The sequence below is a fragment of the Pan troglodytes genome, chromosome 1 (genome assembly GCF_028858775.2).
Source record: "Pan troglodytes isolate AG18354 chromosome 1, NHGRI_mPanTro3-v2.0_pri, whole genome shotgun sequence".
Classification (NCBI taxonomy): Eukaryota; Metazoa; Chordata; class Mammalia; order Primates; family Hominidae; genus Pan; species Pan troglodytes.
The window spans coordinates 203165245-203190456 of NC_072398.2; the positions used below are offsets into that span (position 1 = coordinate 203165245).

Consider the following 25212-nt stretch of genomic DNA (forward strand, 5'->3'; position numbering starts at 1 on the left):
CCATGTTGGTGAGGCTGGTCTCGAACTCCCGACTTCAGGTGATCCGCCTGCCTCAGCTTCCCAAAGTGCTGGGATTACAGGTGTGAGCCACTGTGCCCTGCCAGAAAAAGTCTTGCTTTTGTCTCCCAGGCTGGAATGCAATGGTGTGATTTCAGCTTACTGCAACCTCCACCCGCCAGGTTCAAGTGATTCTCCTGCCTCAGCCTCCCGAGTAGCTGGGATTACAGGCACACACCACCACACCTGACTGATTTTTGTATTCTTATTTATTATCATTTTTTTCTTTTTGAGATGGAGTTTCGCTCTTGTCGCCCAGGCTGGAGTGCAATGACACAAACTTGGCTCACTGCAACCTCCACCTCTCAGGTTTAAGCGATTCTCCTGCCTCAGCCTCCCGAGTAACTCGGATTCCAGGTGCCTGCTATCATGCCCAGCTAATTTTTCTATTTTTAGTAGAGACAGGGTTTCATCATGTTGGCCAGGCTGGTCTCAAACTCCTGACCTCAGATGATCCACCTGCCTCGGCCTCCCAAAGTGCTAGGATTATGCTGGGATTACAGGCACGAACCACCATATCCGGCCTAGTTTTTGTATTGTTAGTAGAGACAGGGTTTCACCACGTTGGCCAGGCTGGTCTCGAACTCCTGACCTCAGGTGATCCACCCGCCTCAGTCTCCCAAAGTGCTGGGATTACAGGCATGAGTCACTGTGCCCGGCCCTAACTATGCTTTGAAAAGCGGGGAAGCAGCAGGTGATTCCCAGACTTAGGGAACAGGATGGACTGAGATCTGAGGTGGGCTCTGGTCTGCAATTAGTGACCAAAAGCAAAAGCTACGTTCCCATGACGAGGACAGTCTCTGAATAGAAAGAAAAAAAAAAAAAAAACTTAATAGAGGTGGCTCAGAATGTTTTACTTTGCGTAGACTGAACAGTAATTTCATTTTGATATTTTGCACTGCGGTGGGTGAACCCTCCCATCCCTACCCCTTAGCAAAACACACACACACACACACACACACACACACACACACACACACACACTCCCCTGGGAGTATCTGTCTAGCATCTAGCAAGTTCTTATTCTGGAACATTCCCAGATTAAGTAGCCACAGTAACATTTCTACTTTACCTTATACCTTATACAGTATCATAGTTTTTTATTTTTCCTTTTTTTTTTTTTTTTTTTTGAGACAGAGCCTCTGTTGCCCAGGCTGGAGTGCAGTGGTGCTATCTTGGCTCAATGCAACCCCCCACCTCCTGGGTTCAAGCAAAGCTCATGCCTCAGCCTCCTGAGTAGCTGAGATTAACAGGCGTGCGCCACCATGCCTGGCTAATTTTTATAATTTTAGTAGAGGCAGAGTTTCACCATGTTGTCCAGGCTGGTCTTGAACTCCTGGCCTCAAGTGATCCACCCGCCTCGGCCTCTCAAAGTGCTGGGATTATAGCCGTGAGCCACTGCGCCCAGCCCATAGTTTTATTAATAACTCATTGGAAGAGAGAATGCTAGATCTACCCAGTACTCCTAGGATATTTCATAAAGGAAGTAGAAAAGGGGATGATGGCTCACGCCTGTAATCCCAGCACTTTGGGAGGCCGAGGCAGGTGGATTACGAGGCCAGGAGATCAAGACCATCCTAACAAACACAGTGAAACCCTGTCTCTACTAAAAATACAAAAAATTAGCTAGGCATGGTGGCGGGCGCCTGTAGTCCCAGCTACTCGGGAGGCTGAGGCAGGAGAATGGCGTGAACCCAGGAGGTGGAGCTTGCAGTGAGCCGAGTCACGCCACTGCACTCCAGCCTGGGCAACAGAGCGAGACTCCATCTCAAAAAACAAAAAAAAAAAAGAAAAGGGGATGAGAAAATGAAAGGAAGATAGAGGTAAAAATACAATTTGTATGTTCACACTAAACTGCCGTGGGTCCTTATAATCAAAAAATTTCGTAGCTGGAAAAGAGCTACCAAGAAAACTTGGGGCCTAAAGGTTAAGTTACTTTTTCTTTTTTCCCCCGAGACAGAGTCTTGCTCTGTTGCCCAGACTTAGAGTGCAGTGGCATGATCTTGGCTTACTGCAACCTCCACCTCCTGGGTTCAAGCAATTCTCTTGCCTCAGCCTCCCAAGTAGCTGGGATTACAGGTGTGTGCCACCACGCCTGGCTAATTTTTGTATTTTTAGTAGAGATGGGGTTTCACCATGTTGGCCAGACTGGTCTTTAACTTCTGACCTCGTGATTCACCCGCCTCAGCCTCCCAAAGTGCTGGGATTACAGGCATGAGCCACCGCGCCCGGCCATAAGTGACTTTTTCAAATACCCTCAGCAAGTTAACGGCAGAGCTAAGGTCTTTTGTACCCCAGTCTAGTTTCTGACATCCAAACCAATGCTTCTCAACCACAGTTACAGGTAAGAATTACCTGGGGCCTTTAAAAATCCCTATGCCCAAGCTATACTCCAGACTAAATTAAAATCTTGGAGTTGTGGGACTGAGGTATCAGTATTTATTTTTTATTTTTTAGCAAGAAGAGGAGCACAGAGAATATTTTTTTAAAAATATAGAGCACTTCGGCCAGGCGCCAGTGGCTCAGGCCTGTAATTGCAGCACTTTGGGAAGCCGAGGTGGGCGGATCACTTGAGGTCAGGAGTTCCAGACCAGCCTGGCTAACATGGTGAAACCCCATCTCTACTAAAAATATATTTTAAAAAATGAGTCAGGCATCGTGGTGAGCACCTGTAATCCCAGATACTTGGGAGGCTGAAGCATGAGAATTGCTTGAACCCAGGAGGTGGAGGTTGCAGTGAGCTGAGATTGTGCCACTGCACTCCAGCCTGGGCGACAGCGTGAGACCCTGTCTCAAAAAAAAAAAAAAAAAAAAGTATATATATACATACACACAGAGAGAGAGACAGAGAGAGAGAGAGAGAGAGAATTCATGAATTTGCAAGTCATCCTGGTGCAGGGGCCATGCTAATCTTCTCTCTATTGTTCCCATTTTATATACGTGCTGCCAAAGTGGGCACTGTATTTTTTTAGTTTCTAATGTGAAGCCATGTTAAAAACTGCTGTCCTAGATTGTGATGCTCTCAATGATAATCAAGGCACAGATAAGGAGAATTCTGTGAATAGGTTTATTAAGACCACCTAGGAGAACCTCTTTGGCAACTACCACAAATTCTAGGCCATTTAAAATCCAGGCCAAGTTCATATTTGCTCTCCATGATCACCATTACAACAACCACAGGTCACACAGTATTACAGAACAAAAGCATGGTCACTTTATTTTACCCAAATGCAAATCGTTTTTCACAACCAAGACTTTTTTCTTTCCTACAATGTTACAAATGATGTATCCAAGTCCGACTGTAATTTGGAGTTAAACAGGGATCATAGAACCAAGGAATTATCTCTGAAGCTGCTCTTTGGGCCACTGTGCCACCCCAACAGCTCTATCCTGTTGTTCTTTTTTTAAATTAAAAAGTCATTAAAAAAAAATGGAGATGGGGTCTTGCTATACTGCCCAGGCTGATCTTGAACTCTTGGGCTCAGACATACCGATATACTGATCCTCCCGCCTCAGCCTTCCAAAGTGTTGGGATTACAAGTGTGAGCCATTGCACTCAGCCATCTCTACACACTGTTTTTCAAGGAAAGGCAGCTACACCTATTCCGTCTCCAAACCAACCCTCACCTGGTGTCCAGTTTTCTTGGAAGTCTCAATTTTTCTCATGACAGCACATTACCTAATACCTACCACATTAGGATGTTAACTCATAAAAACATACTACAAAAGCTTTAAAAAACATTTATTTGTATTAAGTAAGTGCAATAGTGCAAAGAAACTTATGCATTTGGGCCCTTGTTTCCCTACTGTTCACATTAGTTTAGTTTAGAAGATTAAGTATAATAACAGAAGGAGAACAGAAGAAATGAATATAAATATACTCAGGGTAGCCAAATCCTCTAATTCACTAAAGGATGAACCAAAGTTGTTGGCCAGATTCACATTTATGTGGGAGCCTAAACAAATTATGTTCCCTTTAACTGTTCTAGGCCTGTGGAAAAGGGAAGTGGACAACATTTATATTACAAGACAGTAATTTTATTGAAACATCTTTTTTTGTCTAAAACTATGCATGGAGATATTAATCTCGTTTATAAATTAGGTTAAGTCTAACATCACTATTTGAAACCAGTGTTATTTACAAAAATGAACCTCTTCTTTGCTTTATTGTTGGTTCACAGGAATAATTTTAAACCAACCTCAATCTATCTTTAAAAATCTTCCTGCCTTCAAATGCCCAGCAACCCTTATAAGGTAGGGGGCAGCCCTTTGACAGCAACATTCATCATTCACCAGGAATGTAGAACCACAAGTGAACAACAACAACAACAACAACAACAACAACAACAAGATTAAATCATTCCCAACAGTTCCTATTTGCTTTTCCAAAGCATGCTATGTCTAATTCTGCCTTTCTATGCAGACAGGTGGGAGAGGGAGCCCATAGAGTATATTAATGTTAATTAAATTAACTTCCTTTAAAAGCTAACAGGATGGCTTAGTGTGGATGAGGATGAACTGCTGTGGATGACACTAGCAGATAATGAAGTAAACTTTAAACCCAGATTAGTAACATGTACTCCAGTAACTGACCAGCTCAGATAGAGACTTCTCATTTACTCTGGATCACATGTACAATATTTTACCTTCCAATTAAATATAGTGCCAAAATCTTTCAAAATAGATAGAGAATAGGCTTCTTAGAAATTCAAATAAAAATGTTAAATAATAAAAACTGGTGGCCTATTATAGAGTTTCTGACAGACTCCAATATACTGGGTACCAGAAAGTAACTCTATCTCAGATGCTAGTGAAAAGGTAAATTTTGTATATACATAAAAGACAATATTACGAGACTGTAGTGTCATTTGTCAAAACAAGAATATCTAGAATGGAATTTTCAGTAAACACTTGGGATGAAGGGCAATCAGAATACAAGAGGAAGCAAAATCCACATAAGTTAATTCCTAATTTGAGAAATCAATAGAATCAATAAATTGATAAATACTGTCTCCATCGGTCACGAATTCCAAAGACTAGTTAGTAGTTAGTTTCTAACTAAATGATTACAGGACGTTCTGGTATATGCTGTCTTCTTGTGATCAGTTTGTTCTGGCAAGACTTCAACAAGCACTTGCCCTTGAAAACAGCTCAGCGGGAGAACGATCGGAGGCAATCACTTCGTTTTATAAACTAGCCAGATAATAAGTCCCAAGATTAGAATAATCACTGACAGGACAAGCACCAGGATACACATCTTCTTGCGAGATTTTTTCTGAGGAAAGAAATATGTAAACAAGACACTCATGAAACAAGTAAAATTTGTATGTGTAAGACTCTAAGAATGCTTCATAAATCTGCCTCCTTGTAATTAAAGATTAACTCTATCCATGCAAAATTATGCAGAGACTTTCCCAGAAATCTTAAGTCGGCAGCACTAGGTAGTAGTGCAAGTGTTTTTTGTTTGTTTGGTGTTTTTTTTTTTCTTGAGACAGAGTCTCACTCCGTCACCCAGGCTGGAGTGCCGTGGTGCGATCTTGGCTAACTGAAACCTCCACCTTCCAGGTTCAAGTGATTCTAATGTCTCAGCCTCCTGAGCAGCTGGAATTACAGGCGTGTGCCACTATGCCCAGCTAGTTTTTGTATTTTTAGTAGAGACGGGGTTTCACCAGTGTTGGCCAGGCTGATCTCGAACTCCTGACCTCAAGTGATCTACCTGCCTCGGCTTCCCAAAGGGCTGGGATTACAGGCGTGGGCCACCGCACCCAGCCGAGTAGTATAGGTTTCAAAGTTTTAATTCCAAGTCCCCACATACAATTTTGCAAAGGAGCTATACCTGTGCTGCCAGGCATTATTTGCAATAAAATAAGTTATTTGTGCATGTGTATTTTAATAACATTTTATAATACGTATAAAACTGTTATGTTCATTGTAAAAAAAAATACAGCAAGCGGAGGGAGAAAAAAAAATCACCCATAGATAATACCGTCAACATTTTTGTATTTCTTTCTGATTTGTTATCTATGTATATTATTTGACATAACTGGGATCACATTGTATGATGTTTGATGTTTTTCCTCACTTAATGTTTAGTATAAATATTTTTCTGTTTAAACTCTTCAGAAACATCTCTTAATTCCCATATGCAACAATGAGTGGATGTATATAATTTACTTAATTATTCCTTTACTGTTGGACACGAAATTAATCACCTAGTTTTTAAAGGAAACACTATTATTAAATACGAATTTCTTTACGAGCACTCCCAGGTAAAATACAGCTATCCCAGGAACACGGAAAACAACTGAAATGCTATTTCTTTCTTTCTTTTTTTTTTTTAATTATACTTTAAGTTTTAGGGTACATGTGCACAATGTGCAGGTTAGTTACATATGTATACATGTGCCATGCTGGTGCGCTGCACCCACTAACTCGTCATCTAGCATTAGGTATATCTCCCAATGCTATCCCTCCCCCCACCCCACAACAGTCCCCAGAGTGTGATGTTCCCCTTCCTGTGTCCATGTGTTCTCATTGTTCAATTCCCACCTATGAGTGAGAATATGCGGTGTTTGGTTTTTTGTTCTTGCAATAGTTTACTGAGAATGATGATTTCCAATTTCATCCATGTCCCTACAAAGGACATGAACTCATCGTTTTTTATGGCTGCATAGTATTCCATGGTGTATATGTGCCACATTTTCTTAATCCAGTCTATCACTGTTGGACATTTGGGTTGGTTCCAAGTCTTTGCTATTGTGAATAATGCCGCAATAAACATACGTGTGCATGTGTCTTTATAGCAGCACGATTTATAGTCCTTTGGGTATATACCCAGTAATGGGATGGCTGGGTCAAATGGTATTTCTAGTTCTAGATCCCTGAGGAATCGCCACACTGATTACCATTCAGGACATAGGCATGGGCAAGGACTTCATGTCTGAAACACCAAAAGCAATGGCAACAAAAGCCAAAACTGACAAATGGGATCTAATTAAACTAAAGAGCTTCTGCACAGCAAAAGAAACTACCATCAGAGTGAACAGGCAACCTACAAAATGGGAGAAAATTTTCGCAACCTGCTCATCTGACAAAGGGCTAATATCCAGAATCTACAATGAACTCAAACAAATTTACAAGAAAAAAACAAACAACCCCATCAAAAAGTGGGCGAAGGACATGAAATGCTATTTATTTCTAAAAAGCCATGCAACACCAAATTGAAGGGAAGTGAGAAAGACTTCATTCACATTATTTGTACACTGAGATAAAGACTTGGATAAGTAAAAAAACCAGAGTTTCAACTAACATGTAGAAGGATTTCACTTTACAGGAACAGTTCCAGAATGATTATCCTTATTTATTCATATATAAATAGCAGTCGAAGTTGATTCTATGTCCATCCTCTATGGCAACACTCAACATAAAGTATCTATGAAGTCTTCTACTTTAACTATACTTCTTACTATCCTAATTGAAATACATTCAGCTGTTCAGGATATAAAACAGCCTCATAGCAGATTTAGGTATCACATTAGTGTATAGGGTTAGCTTTGCAGTTACTAGCCTTCTGATAAGTTTATTCAAGGTGTGACTATTTTTTGTAGATCTATCTGCAAAGGAAAATAATAAAAATGGAACTGGGACTGCAATTATGACTACTTTCCTTTAGCTTAAACCTAAGCAAAGGCTGTAGCTGTTCTCAATATGTCAATGTACTCTGATGGCCTAAAAAGTCTGCAACACAGAGTGACTTTCTTTGGCACCCGCTTTTACCTGATAGTAAGCAGCTCGCTGTAACTGTTCAGTGGCTCTTTCGACGTGCACCTCTGAGCTTTCCACATTGGCTTCTATGCTATCTGCAAAAGGAAGGACAGAGGATGTTTTAACACACTCAGATGTTTTAAGACTGCAAATTGAACAGATTTCTGATGTTACACGTCCTGGTTTCACTACCACTATCCAAACTATCCAGCCATGAAATCGAGTTACTACCTTGGTAAGAGACTAGCCCTATTCTTTGGAGAAAAAACAATGAATTTTTGAGGGCTATGAAGTATTTAACTTACCCATAAATGATTCATAAAAAATTATGTAGATACACATAGAGAAAGAGAGAAAGAATACATAATAAAGCAAATGGGGTAGAATGTTAACAAGAGGTAAATCTGGGTAAAGGGTATAAAGAAGGTCCTTGTAATATTTTTATTTTTGCTACTTTTTTTTTTTTTTTTTTTTTTTTTTTTTAAGAGACGGGATCTCACTCTGTCACCTAGACTGGAGTGCAGTGGTACAATAATAGTTCACTGTAGCCTCCAACTCCTGGGCTCAAGTGATCTTCCCACCTCAGCCTCCTGAGTAGCTAGGACTACAGGTGCATGTTACTATGCCTGGCTAATTTTTTGGTAAAGACAGGGTCTTACTATGTTGCCTAGGCTAGTCTTGAACTCCTGGCTTCAAGTGATCCTCCCACCTCAGCCTCCCAAAGTGCTGGGATTACAGGCGTGAGCAACCATGCCCAGCCTATTTTTGCAACTTTTAATAAACTTGAAATTATTTCCACATAGAAAGCTTTAAAAAAAGAGTTACTGGCCAGGCGTGGTGGCTCACGCCTGTAATCCCACCACCTGGGAGGCCAAGGCGGGCAGATCACCTGAGGTCGAGAGTTCAAGACCAGCCTGACCAACATGGAGAAACCCCGTCTCTACTAAAACTACAAAATTAGCGGGCGTGGTGGCACATGCTTGTAATCCCAGCTACTCGGGAGGCTGAGGCAGCAGAATTGTTTGAACCCAGGAGGCGGAGGTTGTGGTGAGCCAAGATCGCACCATCGCACTCCAGCCTGGGCAACAACAGCAAAACTCCGTCTCAAAAAAAAAAAAAGGGTTACTAACCCCATAATTTTGCAAGTTTGTTGAGATAAAAGCTGGGAAGCTGAGAGCTATTTCTCTAAACAAAGATGTACAAAGAAGTCAATGGGACTGAGTATTCATGAGGCCTCATTTAACTTCTACATTTGATAACATAAGAAAATTGCTATGAAAAATAAATTTGGTAATTTTTAAAATGGCATTCCTAAACATACTTTAACTCTATAGCTGATATGACTAACTCCATTTTTTTTTTTTTTTTAATTGAGACGAAGTCTCATTCTGTCACCCAGGCTGGAATACAGTGGCACAATCTCGGCTCACTGCAACCTCCACCTCCTGGGTTCAAGGGATTCTCCTGCCTCAGCCTCCCGAGTAGCTGGGACTACAGGTGCGTGCCACCAGGCCTAGCTAATTTTTTGTATTTTTAGTAGAGACGGGTTTCACCGTGTTAGCCAGGATGGTCTCCATCTCCTGACCTCATGATCTGCCCGCTTGGGCTTCCCAAAGTGCTGGGATTACAGGCCTGAGCCACCACGCCTAGCCTAACTCCTTTTTCTTTCTTTCTTTCTTTTTTAAGAGACAAATTCTCATTATGTTGCCCAAGTTGGCTTCAAACTCCTAGATGGTGCTTCAGCCTCAGCCTTCTGAGTAGCTGGGATTACAGATGCATCCCAAATACTATCAACTCACCTTGAGGTTAAAGGTATCAATAATACATACCAATCAGATCACCCTGGTCATGGATCATCATGGCCAAATCTTTAAATATCTGATTGACATCCAAAATGTCAGCCTAAGGAAGACAAAAAACAATTAACTAACATTAAGCAACATGTTAGAAGATTTGTTTCCCTCACGTACCTAAAGTTTTAGCTATTAACACGTGTGTTTTTAAGGCTCTATAAAGCATGCTTTCTCCATGCATAAACAGAAAATAATCTATTGCTGCCTACCCAATATTGTAAAACAGAAGGCACATAAACTCACCCTTCAAGCAACATTAATGGGACATGCTACACGAGAACCAGTAAGAGCGCCCAAGTCCAAACAGTACAGCAGAAGGCTGGAGTGCTGATATAGACAAATTCTTGGTGTGATAGCCCTATGTGGAGACTGCTAGGCCTTGTGACAAAAGCCTGTTGAGTTCCTCCCGATGACAACCACTGGGACTTTGGACTACAGAATTTAAATGTTTACACAAGATCATGCTATCTGAGGAATGCAAGGAGGAGCTACAAGTAAGGAGCCTCTTTTCCCCTGGGATTGACTCTGGAACTGTGTGAGGAGTTGCTGGATTCTGTCATCACTGGACAATGCCCTATGGTAACTCCCAACTGACTGACAAAAAGCTGATGGTCTGTGGATAGCAGTTCCAAAGTGAATGGACTACAACCTATTTACTGCTCTGATCAAAGAAGGTAAACACAAATCAGCTCAGTGGGCTGAACTGCAGCTTGTTTTCCTAACAGCAGTGGAAGAATTTAACACTGGCAAAATCCCCTATATTTGGGTCTTTCTCCCTCCCTCCCTCCTTCTCTCCCTCCCTTTCTTTTTTCTTCCTTTTCTTTCCTTCCTTCTTTCCTTCCTCCCTCCCTCTCTTTCCTTCCTTCCCTCCCTCTCCCTTCCCTCCCTCTCCCTTCCCTTCCCTTTCCTTCCCTCCCTCCCTTCCTTCTTTCTCCTCTCTCTTTCCTTCCTTCTTTCTCCTCTCTCTTTCCTTCCTTCTTTCTCCTCTTTCTTTTTTTTTGAGACAGAGTCTTGCTCTGTCACCCAGGCTGGAGTGCAGTGGCACAATCTCATCTCACTGCAACCTCCACCTCCCGGATTCAAGCAATTCACCTGCCTCAGCCTCCTGAGTAGCTGGGATTACAGGCCCGTGCCACCACGCCCGGATAATTTTTGTATTTTTAGTAGAGACGGGGTTTCACCATGTTGGCCAGGCTGGTCTTGAACTCCTGACATCGTGATCCACCGCCTTGGCCTCCCAAAGTGCTGGGATTACAGGTGTGAGTCACTGTGCCTGGCCTCCCTCCCTCCCTCCCTTCTCTCTCTATCCCTCCCTCCCTCCCTTCCTTCCTGATCCGCCTGCCTCGGCCTCCCAAAATGCTGGGATTACAGGCATGATCCACCGCGCCCAGCCTCCCTCCCTTCTTTCTTTTTATTTATTTTTATTTATTACTTGTTTTTTTGAGACAGAGTCTTGCTCTGTCATCCAGGCTGGAGTGCAGTGGCACAATCTCAACTCCCTGCAACCTCCATCCCCTGGGTTTGAGTGATTCTCCTGCTTCATCCTCCCCAGTAGATGGGATTACAGTCGTGCACCACCACGCCCGGCTATTTTTTTTTTCTGAGGTGGAGTTTCGCTCTTGTTGCTAGGCTGGAGTGCAATGGTGCAATCTCAGCTCACTGCAACTTCTGCCTCCTGGGTTCAAGCAATTCTCCTGCCTCAGCCTCCCAGGTACCTGGGATTACAGGATGTACCACCATGCCTGGCTAATTCTTTATATTTAGTAGAGATGGGGTTTCACCATGTTGGTCAGGCTGGTCTCGAACTCCTGACCTCAGGTGATCCACCCACTTTGGCCTCCCAAAGTGCTGGGATTACAGGCGTGAGCTTGTACTGTGCCCGGCCCTAATTTTTGTATTTTTAGTAGAGACAGAGTTTCACCACATTGGCCAGGCTGGTCTCGAACTCCTGACCTCAACTGATCCGCCTGCCTCGGCCTCCCAAAGTGCTGGGATTACAGGTGTGAACCACCATGTCTGGCCTATATTTGAGTCTTTCTGACTCATGATCAGGCAGAAGAAAGACAATGGAAACCTGTCTTATTAAAGGGGTGCTCATATGGGGCATGACCCTATGGAAATTTGAGGGCAATTCCCTTCCAGGTTTGAAGGGTTATTGGAATCATAACCTGGCAAGCATTTCAATCACTTGCTAAGAGTCTACTATAGTGGACTATCTGCTAAAGCAAGTCTTGTCAGCATTTCAATTACTTGCTAAGAGTCTACCATAGTTGGGGTAGTCTGCTAGTTGCTGTGAATACAGCTAACTGGGGTGGACGTGGGGAATAAGTGCACAATAAAATAAATAAGAAGGAAGAGTACTATATAGGAAATGACTGAATTAATGGTATAGAAAGGTGTGGAGGAAAGGAAGACTCTGCAGAAGAGGTAAGACATGAGTTGTGCCTTAAAGCAAAGGAGAGGTCATATAAACAGAAAGGCAACTCAGTTAAAGAGCAAATAACCTAGCTTTGCCATAACATAGAATGTGTATGTCAGAGTTTGGAAATTACTAGATATGAAAATTGAACCTAGGCTAAGGAATTTGGACTCTCCTCTGTTGAATATGAAATGATCCATTATACCCTGGCATCCATTACATTTCTTTCCTTAGCTCCATATGTCTCACTCCACTTTGCTATAACAGTACCTTCGTCCCTTGGTATCCGTGGGGGATTGGTTCCAGGACTCCCTCCCTCTAAGTCACTGATATAAAATGGCATAGTATTTGCATATAACTTGTGCCCATTCTCTCCTATATTCTAAATCATCTCTATCTTACTTATATAATGTTACATTACTATTTTATACTACATTACTATTTTACATAGCACTTACATTGTATTAGTAATGTACTGAACTAATACAATGTGTTATATAAAATACTGTTACACTGTATTGGTTTTTACATTTGTATTATTTTTTATTGTTGTATTATTTTTTAGTTTTTTTTTTAATATTTTCAATCCACGGTTGCTTGAGTCTGAGGATGTGAAACCTAAATATATCGAGGGCCAACTGTATTTTTTTTTTTTTTTGAGACAGAGTCTCGCTCTGTTGCCAGGCTGGAGTGCAATTGCTCACTGCAACCTCTGCCTCCCAGGTTCAAGCATTTCTCCTGCCTCAGCCTCCCCAGTAGCTGGGATTACAGGCATGCACCACCACACCCGGCTAATTTTTTGTGTTTTTAGTAGACACGGGGTTTCACCATGTTGGTCAGGCTGGTCTTGAACTCCCGACCTCAGGTGAGCCACTCGCCTCAGCCTCCCAAAGTGCTGGGATTACAGGCATGAGCCACCGTGCCGGGCTATTAATTTTTCTTTGAAGGAAGGATTATTATTATTATTTGAGACAGAGTCTTGCTCTGTTGCCCAGGCTGGATTGCAGTGGCACGATCATGGCTCACTGCAGCCTTGATCTCCTGGGCTCAAGTGATCCTTCTGCCTCAGGCTTCTGAGTAGCTGGGACCACAGGTACATGTTACAGCACCCGGTTAATTTTTTATTTTTTGTAGAGGTAAGGTCTTGCTACACTGCCCAGGCTGTCTTGAATTCCTGGGCTCAAGCAATCATCCTGCCTCAGCCTCCAACTTGCCGGGATTACAGGCATGAGCCATTGCACTTAGCCATATTTCTAATGTTAGACAATTAATTCAATTAGTAGTAGCAGTAGGTGAAAAAGAGTAAAGATATGACATTTTTGAAGGCAATAAAATAATCATAACTTAAGGATAAACTATCCCATCTAAAAACAGACAAGACCAGCCTGGCCAAAATGGCAAAACCTCGTCTCTACTAAAAATACAAAAATTAGCCAGGAGTGGTGGCAGGCACCTATAATCCTTGCTACTCAGGAGGCTGAGGCAGGAGAATTGCTTGAACCCAGGAGGTGGAGGTTGCAGTGAGCCAAGAACACGCCACTGCACTCCTGCCTGGGCGACAGAGTAAGACTCTGACTCAAAAAATAAATAATAAATAGATAAAAACAGACATTGATGGCCTTTAGGGCAGTGGGTCTCAACCCTGGCTGCATATTATAATCACCTGGGGGAACTTTTTAAAAAAATACCCATGCCCAGGGCCTCACGCCCAGAAATTATGATTTATTAGTTTGAACCATATAAAATAATGGATATTTGCCCATTTTTAACATATAATAAACAGGAATTTCACATTATCCCATCAAGTAATTAGTGGTGGATGAGAGCTGGGGCATTAAAAAAAAATCTTCTCCAGGTGATCCTCATGTGCACTCACAGTTCAGAACCACTGCTACAGATGGAGGCCAAGGAAGAGCTCAAAATTTCCCTCTCTCCTTTTCTCCTCCCCCGATCCCAGCAATGGCAGCCTTCTACCTTCGGAGAAAACTAAACTGGAGAAAACTCAGGTTTAAGGACATTTTAGCTGGGCACAGTGGTTCATGCCAGTAATCCCAGCACTTTGGGAGGCTGAAGCAGGCAGATCACTTGAGGTCAGAAGTTCAAGACCATCCTGGCCAAAATGGCAAAACCCTGTCTGTACTAAAAATACAAAAATTAGCTGGGTGTGGTGGCGCGTACTTGTAGTCTCGGCTATTCAGGAGGCTGAGGCAGGAGAATCACTTGAACCCGGGAGAGGGAGGCTGCAGTAAGCTGAGATAGTGTCATTGCACTCCTGCCTGGGCGACAGAGCAAGACTTAGTCTCGGGAAAAAAAAAAAAAAAAAAGGGGATATTTTATTAGTCACTGTGCAAAATTAAAGTTGAAAGCTCAGTTAGGTAAGAAAGGCCTACAGACTTCTCCCTCAACCTCCACCTCAAAAACTGTTCCTATTTCTCTGACTCACTGAAGGGATAAGATGTACAACTTGGGATTAGACTTTAGGATATACAAAAATGGAGCAAGACTTTTGGCCTGCCTTTATTCTGGGCTCTTCAGACTAAGCAAAGGGGCTCTCCATGGAGTCCTGCCTAACCCGGAGGTTGGCATTGAGATTTGAGGTCAAAGTTCTAATGAGCAATAAAATATCTGTCTGCCTTGTTCTGTTCTCCATGTACATTTCTCCAGGAGAAATAAGATGTGGTGATCCGTATAAGATGTGGTGATTGAGGAAAGGATTTGAGTACTCCTGGGCACCAAGGCCAATGCCATTATAACAGTAGTTCATGCCAGGAACAGTGACTCATGCCTGTAATCCCAGCACTTTGGGAGGCCGATGAGGGTGGATCACCTGAGGTCGTGAGTTCAAGACCAGCCTGACCAACATGGAGAAACCCCGTCTCTACTAAAAATACAAAATTAGCTGGGCGTGGTGGCACATGCCTGTAATCCCAGCTACTCGAGAGTCTGAGGCAGGAGAATCGCTCGAACCCAGGAGGCAGAGGTTGCAGTGAGCCAAGATCGCACCATTGCACTCCAGCCTGGGCAACAAGAGCGAAATTCCATCCAAGAAAAAAAAAAAAACAAAAAAAAACCGGTAGTTCAAACCCACCATGATTACACTGAGACAGAAAAAATACAAATCACACAATGACACATTTTATGCCTTTTCATAATCACTAAGAGAATTAAAGTGAACTAAGGAGTTCAGATACCTGCAGACACACTGAGTCAAACAAAAAACATGACCTGGCTCTCACCTCCAGCTGCCGAATTGCCGTTTCTCTTTCTTTAATAAGTTCCAAATCCTGCTCAGTGATGGCCACCTCATCCTCCTGGCTCTGCATCTGGTTCCACTCCTCATGGCTGCAGGGAAACAGGCACACTAGGTGATTTCTCCTCTCAAAGGCATAATGAGACATATCTCCAACATCTCTACTGCCAGCAGAACCTATGCAAAGACATTACCAGGGCTCCAGTCCTCTGCTATCAATAAAGTCTTGGAGGGCCACATTCTTCATATCCAGAAGCAAAGAGCTGATGATATCAGGAAAACAAAGACTCAGCTTCCATGGGCAAAGCTGACATGTGGCAGAATTATGACGGATGGGACTCCTGGCTGTTTCCATTTAGAGGTATACTCTGTAATCTCACTGGGGCTTGCCAGACAAGGAAAGTAGCCAGAGATTTGAACTCATTGAATTATGTTGCACCATCATCTTCCAGGGCACTCTCAAAGTGCAAGCTGCATTGGTACCTTCAGTACTAAGTGGGTGGAGAAGAGCAAGCTAAGTGACCTATCAGTGCTTTGCCAGTTAGTTCAACAGAATCACATCTCCTAGTTTTCCGAAATTTCCTTGGGGTTATGCTTTGGGTTAAATACCTCTTAACAGGCCAGGCGCGGTGGCTCATGCCTGTAATCCTAGCACTTTGGGAGGCTGAGGCAGGAGGACTGCTTGAGGCCAGGAGTTCAAGACCAACCTGGCTAACACAGCAAAATCCTCATCTCTATTAAAAAACAATCCATAAAAAACCCTCTTAACAGAAAGCTAGTGAAATGTTATAACACTTTTTAAAAATTTTTTTTTAGAAATGGGGGTCTTGCTTTGTTGCCCAGGCTGGTCTCAAACTCCTGGCTTTAAGCTATCCTCCTGCCTCAACCTGCCAAAGTGCTATGATTACAGGCTTGAGCCACCATGCCTGGCTTTTTTTCTTTTTCTTTTTTTTTTTTTTGAGACGGAGTTTCACTCTTTCATCCAGGCCGGAGTGAAGTGGCGCTTACTTCACTCCGCCCCCCGGGTTCAAGAGATTCTCCTGCCTCAGCCTCGAGAGTAGCGGGGATTATAGGCGCCTGCCTCTACACTCAGCTCATTTTTGTATTTTAGTAGAGATGGGGTTTCACCATGTTGGCCAGGCTGGTCTCGAACTCCTGACCTCAGGTGATCCACCCGCCTCGGCCTCCCAAAGTGCTGGGATTACAGGCTTGAGCCACCATGCCCCACCGCCTCTTTATTTTCAAGCATTTAAAAGGAAAACATATTACTTATTATACGAGATATAAAACACTTTGAAATTCCATTATTATGTGTTTTCCCATCAGTATCATAAATCATACTTCACCTCTACAATGTTTAAATAACGTCCTCTTCATGCTAGAGATACAAAACTAAGTAAGACAGAGTCCCCAAGCCTTTGAGGTGCTCATAGTGTAGTGGGGAGGGATGGATGTGTATCTATGCTAAAACATATCAAGTTCTGAACTAATACCACAAATACACTTCCATGCGATTAGTTTGGAGAAGTTAAGAACATCATTCAGATACAAATTGTCTGGTTTCCCTCTTAATACTCCTAGAAGGATGAGTTGCTTCCATTTTATAAATGAGTAGAGACCCAAGAACTCTGATGGGTTTAAATCTGCATTAGAGGTAAGATGACTTAGACTTCCTAATCTGTAGACATGTAGGTTCATATTTATTCCTAGGGAGTCAAGCTCTCTGCTTAACACATAGACATCAATGGTTTCTTGGAAGTTTTTATTCACCTTGAAATTACTCCTTCCAATAACTCAAAGAGCTTGGAAAAGCCCATGGTTTTGCCTTTTTAATTTTATTCTGTGGATTATGTTATCCACTCCGGATGCCCCCTTATTTTTGCCCTCTATTTTTTCATTGATTTTTAAAATTAAAATATAACGAGATAGATTCCCATCTCAACTATCCAGCAGGTTGTATGAATAATTCTATTACCTGTCAAATGAGACCAGCTGCTCCTCTCTTTGCCTCTCTTCTGCCTAGAAAGTAGATGGTATTATTGCTGCTGTCATCCAGAAACACATCACAGACACACAAAACAAGGGCTTCCTTAGCACAGTATAAAGAAGCAACATCCTTTGACACCCACAGAATCTGTAAGATTACATAGGACTCTGGCAATCTGTCTCAACTAAGAAGTGGGTGTAAAGTGGTTGAAGAAAATCTGCATTCCAGTTTGAGTCCTGAACAGAAACCATACTGAACAGGGTGGAGAATAATATGCGTAGGAGAAAGGGCTAAAAATAAAAATAACAACAATAAAATATTTTAAAATTTAGGGGGAGGTAGATAAACTTGCAAGAATACAAAATTTCAGAACATGTAAACATTTTTTAAATGGACATAGCACAGTAGGCACTAAAGCAGATTCACTTCAAAAATCAGTCTAATGTAAATGGTGTTACCTTTTTTTCTCCTAAGGTTTTTTTGATTTTTACTGATGTGTGGTCAAAAGTATATGAGATCTGGCCGGGCGCAGTGGCTCACGCCTGTAATCCCAGCACTTTGGGAGGCTGAGGTGGGCAGATCACAAGGTCAGGAGTTCAAGACCAGCCTGGCCAATATGGTGAAACCCCGTCTCTACTAAAAATACAAAAAAAATTAGCTGGACGTGGTGGCGGGCACCTGTAGTCCCAGCTACTCAGGAGGCTAAGGTAGGAGAATTGAATCTGGGAGGCGGAGGCTGCAGTAAGCTGAGATTGCGCCACTGCACTCCAGCCTGGACAACAGAGCAAGACTCCATCTCAAAAAAAAAAAAAAAAAAAAAAGAGTATATGAGATCTTTGAGAACGTTGCTAATCAATCTATTACCAATATATATTAAACTCTGGAGAGATGGGATTTGGCATAAATACACATAAACTAACCTTTCCTTTTTTTTTTTGAGATGGAATCTTACTCTGTCGCCGAGGCTGGAGTGCAGTGGAACGATCTCAGCTCACTACCACCTCTGCCTCCCAGGTTCAAGCGATTCCTCTGCCTCAGCCTCCTGAGTAGCTGGGACTACAGGTGCACGCCACCACGCCCGGCTAATTTTTGTATTTTTAGTAGAGACGGGGTTTCACCATATTGGCCAGGCTGCTCTCAAACTCCTGACCTCGTGATCCGCCTGCCTCGGCCTCCCAAAGTGTTGGGATTACAGGCGTGAGCCACAGCGCCCAGCCCACTAACCTTTATTTTCAAGAAGGCTGCTTCAAATCGTGGCAGATTTTGATTTAACAGAACTTACTGGGAACCTATTATTCTGTATATTATTTTGTTTAATTCTTACAATAACTCTGATTTATCATAGTCTCCTCTTTGGCATATAATAACGTTTTTGAAAAATAGTCTTTCCAATGGTAATTTATCTAATACTATTGAATTAAGAAAGTTAGGCAAGCATATAGTGTTACTTTAAAAGGGAATTTACCAGGATTTTTGGCATTTGGTGAAAGACTAGCAATCGAATCTTTCAGGTGTTACTGTTTGATGAGGAAAAAGTATGCTTTGTAATCAAGCTGTAAGAATAAATATCATTATTATTAAAAAATCAGTCTAATGGATGTATTACTTTTATAATTTAAAAACAGGCTGGGTGCGGTGGCTCACGCCTGTAATCCCAATCCCAGCACTTTGAGAGGCCGAGGTGGGCAGATCACTTTGAGGTCAGGAGTTTGTGACCAGCCTGGCCAACATGGTGAAACCCCGTCTCTACTAAAATACAAAAATTAGCCAGGCATGGTGGTGCGTGCCTGTAATCCCAGCTACTCGAGAGGCTAAGGCAGGAGAATTGCTTGAACCTAGAAGGCAGAGGTTGCAGTGAGCCAAGATCGTGCCACTGCACTACAGCCTGAGTGACAGAGTGAGACTCCCTCTCAGAATAAATAAATAAATAAATAAATAAATAAATAAATAACAAAGCAAAAATGGTAAAAATCAATGTATTTTCATTTTTAAAAAGCTTACCCTTTTTATAATAGCAATACAGGACAAGCAAAATGAAAAGAATTTCAAATTTCTTCTATCCACTCAGAGGAACACTGTGGGTTTTTGGTTTTTTTTCTTTTTACTTTATCTTTTTCCCCAGATCAAGAAATAACATTGCCAGAGTCCTAAAAGCCTACTCATGTGCCCTTCTCCAATCACAACTCCATCCCTCCCTTTTAAAGTATCTATTATCTTGACTTTGTGAAAATCATTTTCTTACATTTTAAGAACAGTGAGCTATATTCTTATTCAATATCATTTTGCCTGTTTTTGAACTTTACATAAATGGAATTATACTGTTTATATTCTTTAGTGCTTTTTTTGAATCATTCCAGATTATGCCAGATCCATCTCTGATACTGAATGTAACTGTGGTTCAATCATTTTCTTTGCTGTATGATATTATAGTATATGAACATAACACAATTTATCCATTCTACTGTTGACAGACATCTGGATGTTTCCAATTTTTGACTACTACAAACAATGCTGCTATGCACATTCTTGTACATACATCCTGGTATAACACATACAGGTTTCTCTAGGGTAGAATTGCTGGATCACAAGGTCTGCATGTGTTCTGAAGATACAGCCAAAATGTTTTCCAAAGTAGTTGTTCTAACCTATACCACCGGCCAGATAAAAAAGTTCCTGTTGCATCATATCCATAATGACAACTCCCAGTGTTCACAGAATTTTAAACTTCTGCCCTCCTGGTGGGCATGAAATAGTATTTCATTGTTATTTTAATCTGTAATTTCACCGTTACTAAAGAAGCTGAGTACCTTTTCACTTGTTTGACCATTACTCAAAATAATACTAACGTGTTTATTTGCTCCATGAGTGTAAATATCAACAGGATGGAGCAAAAGCAATGGTAGGGGACTGGTGGCGGGGAAGTGGGGATGGTTAATGGGCACAAAAAATAGGAAGAATGAATAGGACCTAGTATTTGATAGCACAAATGGGTGACTATAGTCAATAATAATTTAATTATATATTCAAAAATAACTAAAAGTATAATTGAATTGTCTGTAACATAAAGGATAAATGCTTGAGGGGACAGACACCCCATTTACCATGGTGTAATTATTACACATTACATGACTGTATGAAAGTATCTCATGTACCTCATAAATATATACACCTACCATGTGCCCACAAAAATTAAAAATTAAAAAAAGGCAATGGTAGTGATATGGTTTGGCTCTATGTCCCCACTCAAATCTCGTCTCGAATTGTAATCCCCACGTGCGAAGGGAGGGACCTGGTGGGAAGTGATTGGATCATGGGGGTGTTAGTGTTCACGTGTTAGTGAGGGAGTTCTCATGAGATCCGGTTGTTTGGTAAGTGTCTGGTATTTCCCCTGCACTCTCTTTCTCTCTCTCCTGCCACCATGTAAGACATGCCTTGCTTCCCCTTAGCTTTCTACCATGGTTGTAAGTTTCCTGAGGCCTATCCAGCCATGCAGAACTGTGAGTCAATTAAACCTCTTTTATTTATAAAGTATCCAGTCTCAGGTAGTATCTTTATAGCAGTGTGAAAACGGACTAATACAGATAGATAAAATGGCTCAAGGCAGTGGCACCGAATTGCACTAGTATTATTGTATTCTTCATCACCACACACTCACCGTATTTTAAAAGCCAATGTATTCTTGAAGCCATACAAATTATTAATTAAACCTTGACCCCTCAATACATATCTTTCTACTATTCTGTATTGTGAAATGGGAAGTGCACATAAAGTACTTCTGCTGCATAAAGAAATACAATGTCTGTCTCTAGGAAAAGCACTTGTGTAATGGAACTGCAGGCTGAACTAGCCACTTTTTTTAGGGAATACCATTTTTACTTATTCAATATAGTTTTATAAGAACTTACTAAAAACTTATTTAAAAGCTTTAAAACTTTCATAAACTTATACATATAAACTTTTCAGATGGGTATTTGGCAGACAACTTGTTGAAAATAAGTATGAGCCTGTCACTTCAAGGAAAACAACAGAGGGTGTTTGTTGCCAATGACAAAAATGTAGCTTTCAAGTAAAAATAAAAATAAAATTTCGGAAGACTTGTATCTACCATTGTAAGAGTTTTCCAATATTTAAATACTTTTCTGGTGAAACTGATGGAAATATGTATTTTTTTATATTGTAAAATGAAATGTATCGACATTTGGAAGAGCTGCATAACTCAGGGAACAAATACTATCCAAATGATAAATACATGATGCTATAAAAATCATGCATGGATAAAAGATCCAATCAAAGTATAATATATACCAACAGATGTTAATGTAACAGAGTATGAAGTCATTATAATGGTTTTAGATTGTACAATGCAACTAACTTTTGTCAAGTTTTGATGTAGTATCAAAGAAGAGTATCAACAAGGTTATAAAAATATTCCTTTTCCAATTGTATATTTCTGCTAGCTTGGATTTTCTTCAGATACTTCAACCAGAACAATCTATCATAATAGACTGAATACAGAAGCAGATATAATCCTAGACAAAAAAAGCTGAGAGAGTTCATCACCACTAGACCTGCCTCACAAGAAGTGCTAAAGGGAGTTCTTCAAGCTGAATGAAAAGCATAATAATTAGTAACATGAAAACATATGAAAGTATAACATTCACTGGTAAAAGTAAGTAAATAGTCAAATTCAGAATATTCTAATACTGTAATGGTGTTATATAAATCACTTACATCTTTAGTATGGAGGTTAAAAAACAAAAGCAGCTATGAAAATCTAGCTGCCTTCTGGTAAGCCAGACATTAAAATAAAAAAAATTTGCAAAAATGAAAATAATGCTACTCTGCCCACTAATTTTTTTTCTTGGAAACACAATTTTTTAAAATGAAAAATCTAATTTAATTCCTTCTTTCCCCATGTGCATAAAAAATCTAATTTATATTCATGTTAATATGTAATAAGTGTATTATTTGTAAATGAATAAACAAACATCTAAAATTTTTCTCAGTTTTAATTTCTAATACAGTATACATCAATAGATATGACTCATATAAACAAAACTTCTTTGGGGTCTGATATGGTTTGGCTCTGTGTCCCCACCCAAATCTCACCTTGAATTGTAATAATCCCCACGTGTCAAGGGCGAGACCAGATGGAGAAAACTGAAGCACGGGGACAGTTTTCCCCTTGTTCTCGTGATAGTGACTGAGTTCTCACAACATCTGATGGTTTTATAAGGGGCTTCCCCCTTCTCTCAGCACTCATTCTCTCTCCTGCTGTCCTGTGAAGAGGTGTCTTCTACCATGACTGTAAGTTTCCTGAGGCCTCCCAGCCATGTGGAACTGTGAGTCAACAAAACCTCTTTCCTATATAAATTAAATACTTCAATATACATTAAAGTAAATTACCCAGTCTCTGGCAGTTCTTTCTTTCCTTTTTTTTTTTTGAGATGGAGTCTCACTCTGTTGCCCAAGCTGGAGAGCAGCGGTGCGGTCTCAGCTCATGGCAATCTCCGCCTCCCGGGTTGAAGCGAGTCTCCTGCCTCAGCGTCCTGAGTAGCTGGGATTATGGGCACCTGCCACCATGCCCGACTAATTTTTTATATTTTTAGCAGCGATGGGGTTTCACCATGTTGGCCAGGCTGGTCTTGAACTCCTGACCTTGTGATCTGCCCGCCTCAGCCTCCCAAAGTGCTGGGATTACAGGCGTGAGCCACCATGCCCAGCTTCGGGCAGTTCTTTATAGCAGAGTGAGAACAGACTAATACAGGTCCTTAGTAATTTTTTTTTTTTTTAAGATTCAAGAAGATAACTTAATGATATATTTTTTTTGAGACGGAATTTCACTCTTTTTGCCCAGGCTGGAGTGCAATGGTGCAATCTCGGCTCACTGCAACCTCCACCTCCCAGGTTCAAGTGATTCTCCTGCCTCAGCCTCCCAAGTAGCTGGGATTACAGGCATGCGCCACCATGCGCGGCTAATTTTGTATTTTTTCATAGAGACAGGGTTTCTCCATGTTGGCCAGGCTGGTCTCGAACTCCTGACCTCAGGTGATCCATCCGCCTCGGCCTCCCAAAGTGCTGGGATTACAGGCATGAGCCACTGCGCCCGGCCACAGAATTTAATGATTTTTAAGAGTGTAATGGGTTCCTGAGATTAAAAAGTTTGACAACTTTTGTTCTATTGAGTTGTATCTTTCTTTTTCATATTGATTCATGGGAATTCTGGGGGTTTTTTTGTTTTGTTTTTTGTTTTTTGAGATGCAGTCTTGTTCTGTTTCCCAGGCTGGAGCGCAGTGGCACAATCTCAGCTCACTGCAACCTCTGTCTCCCTGGTTCAAGCGATTCTCCTGCCTCAGCCTCCAGAGTAGCTGGGATTACAGGCATGCGCTACCGCGCCCAGCTAATTTTGTATTTTTAGTAGAGACGGGGTTTCACCATGTTGGCCAGGCTGGTCTTGAACTCTTGACCTTGTGATCTGCCCACCTTGGCCTCCCAAAGTGCTGGGATTACAGGTGTGAGCCACCACGCCTGGCCGAATTCTTTATATATTCTAAATGCTAGTCCTTTGCTATTAAATATATATAGCAATGTCTTCTCCCTGTCTGTGACTAGTCTTTTCACATCTTTACCACTTTTTTTGTTCTTCATTTCTTTCTGCTTTTCAGACTTTCCATCTGAGATCACTTTCCTTCCATCTGAAATATATTATTTAGAATTTCCTTCAATACGATGTGCTGACAGAAAACTCTCTTTTGATTGAAAATGTCTTTAATTAGCCCTCATTCTGACATATATTTTCACTGGGTTTAGAATCCTAGGTAGGCAGTTATTGTCCTTCATCAACATTCAAGATAGCACTCTACTGGCTTCCACTGTTGTTGAGAAGTCAACTGTCAATCTAACTATCGTATCTTTGAAGGTATTCTAATGTTTCTCTAGCTATCTTTATGATTTTTCTCTTTGTCTCTGGTCTGAAGTTTGTCTTTGATGTATCTAGATTAGAGATTTTATTTATCCTGCTTGGGATTTGTTAGGCTTCTTGAAACTGCAGGCTAGTGTTTTTAATCAGTTCTAGAATATTATCAGTCATTATTTCTTCAAATATCACCTCTGTTCTATGTTTGTCCTATTCTCACTCTATAACTCCACTTAAAACTACGTTAGATCTTTTCTCTCCATTCTCCATTTCTCATAATCTTTCTTCCGTATTTAACCTCTTAACCCCCTATGCTACATGCTGGATAATATATTCTAACCAATTTTTTAGTTAAACCACCCATCCACTAAGTTTTTAAATTTCTGTATTATATCTTTCCATTTTAGAAATTCTTTTGACACTTTTTCAAATCTTTGTGTAGTTTCCTGCAGAGGTTTTCAGCCTTTTATGTCTTTAAACACAATAAGTATAGTTGTCTTATAATTCTAATATAAAAAGTCTTTGTAGGTATATTTCACTTCATTGTTGTTTCTACCAATTCTTGTTCAGAGTAATTTGTTTCTTTGCACACATGGTTATTTTTAGTGACTGGTACTTACTGCCCTAGAAAAATTATTTGAGAGTATTATTTCAGGGCTAGGATAAAGGTGTCTTTCTACAGAAGGAATTTGTGTTTGCTTCTATCCCACACATACGTGGCTCTCCCAGTCCAGGACCACTGAACCATTCAGGTAGGATGAATTTGAGCAGAAAATCTGCCTGAAGAAGGTTACTTTGTGGTAACCTTGTCTAGATTTCTCCTCCCTCCTGCCCTCCTCCTCCATCTGCTCAGTTCAGTGCTAATGCAATCTTTTTGCAATCTGCCGGGGGATAGGAGAGCTTACTTTTGACTTAACGTTCTAAGGATATAGTCTCTTAGGGCCCAGTTTAATTTGAGTTGTACCT

General features: G+C 41.2%; 1 protein-coding gene and 1 non-coding gene across 2 annotated transcripts in view; both read right to left on the bottom strand.

Annotated features, from left to right (window-relative positions):
• Positions 1-2910: 2910 nt before the first annotated feature.
• Positions 2911-3016, bottom strand: LOC112207035 (U6 spliceosomal RNA). The gene has a single exon (XR_002941516.1). It is a non-coding gene; the product is annotated as a U6 spliceosomal RNA (small nuclear RNA).
• Positions 3017-3101: 85 nt separating this feature from the next.
• Positions 3102-25212, bottom strand: part of STX12 (syntaxin 12) — a 51317-nt gene continuing 29206 nt past the window's right edge. The window contains exons 5-9 of the mRNA XM_001150284.6: positions 17319-17362; positions 15330-15435; positions 9651-9723; positions 7834-7916; positions 3102-5332 (exon numbers count right to left, since the gene is read on the bottom strand). Coding sequence (XP_001150284.1) covers positions 5234-5332; positions 7834-7916; positions 9651-9723; positions 15330-15435; positions 17319-17362 — 405 coding nt within the window. The 3' untranslated portion in view covers positions 3102-5233. The remainder of the gene's footprint in view (positions 5333-7833; positions 7917-9650; positions 9724-15329; positions 15436-17318; positions 17363-25212) is intronic.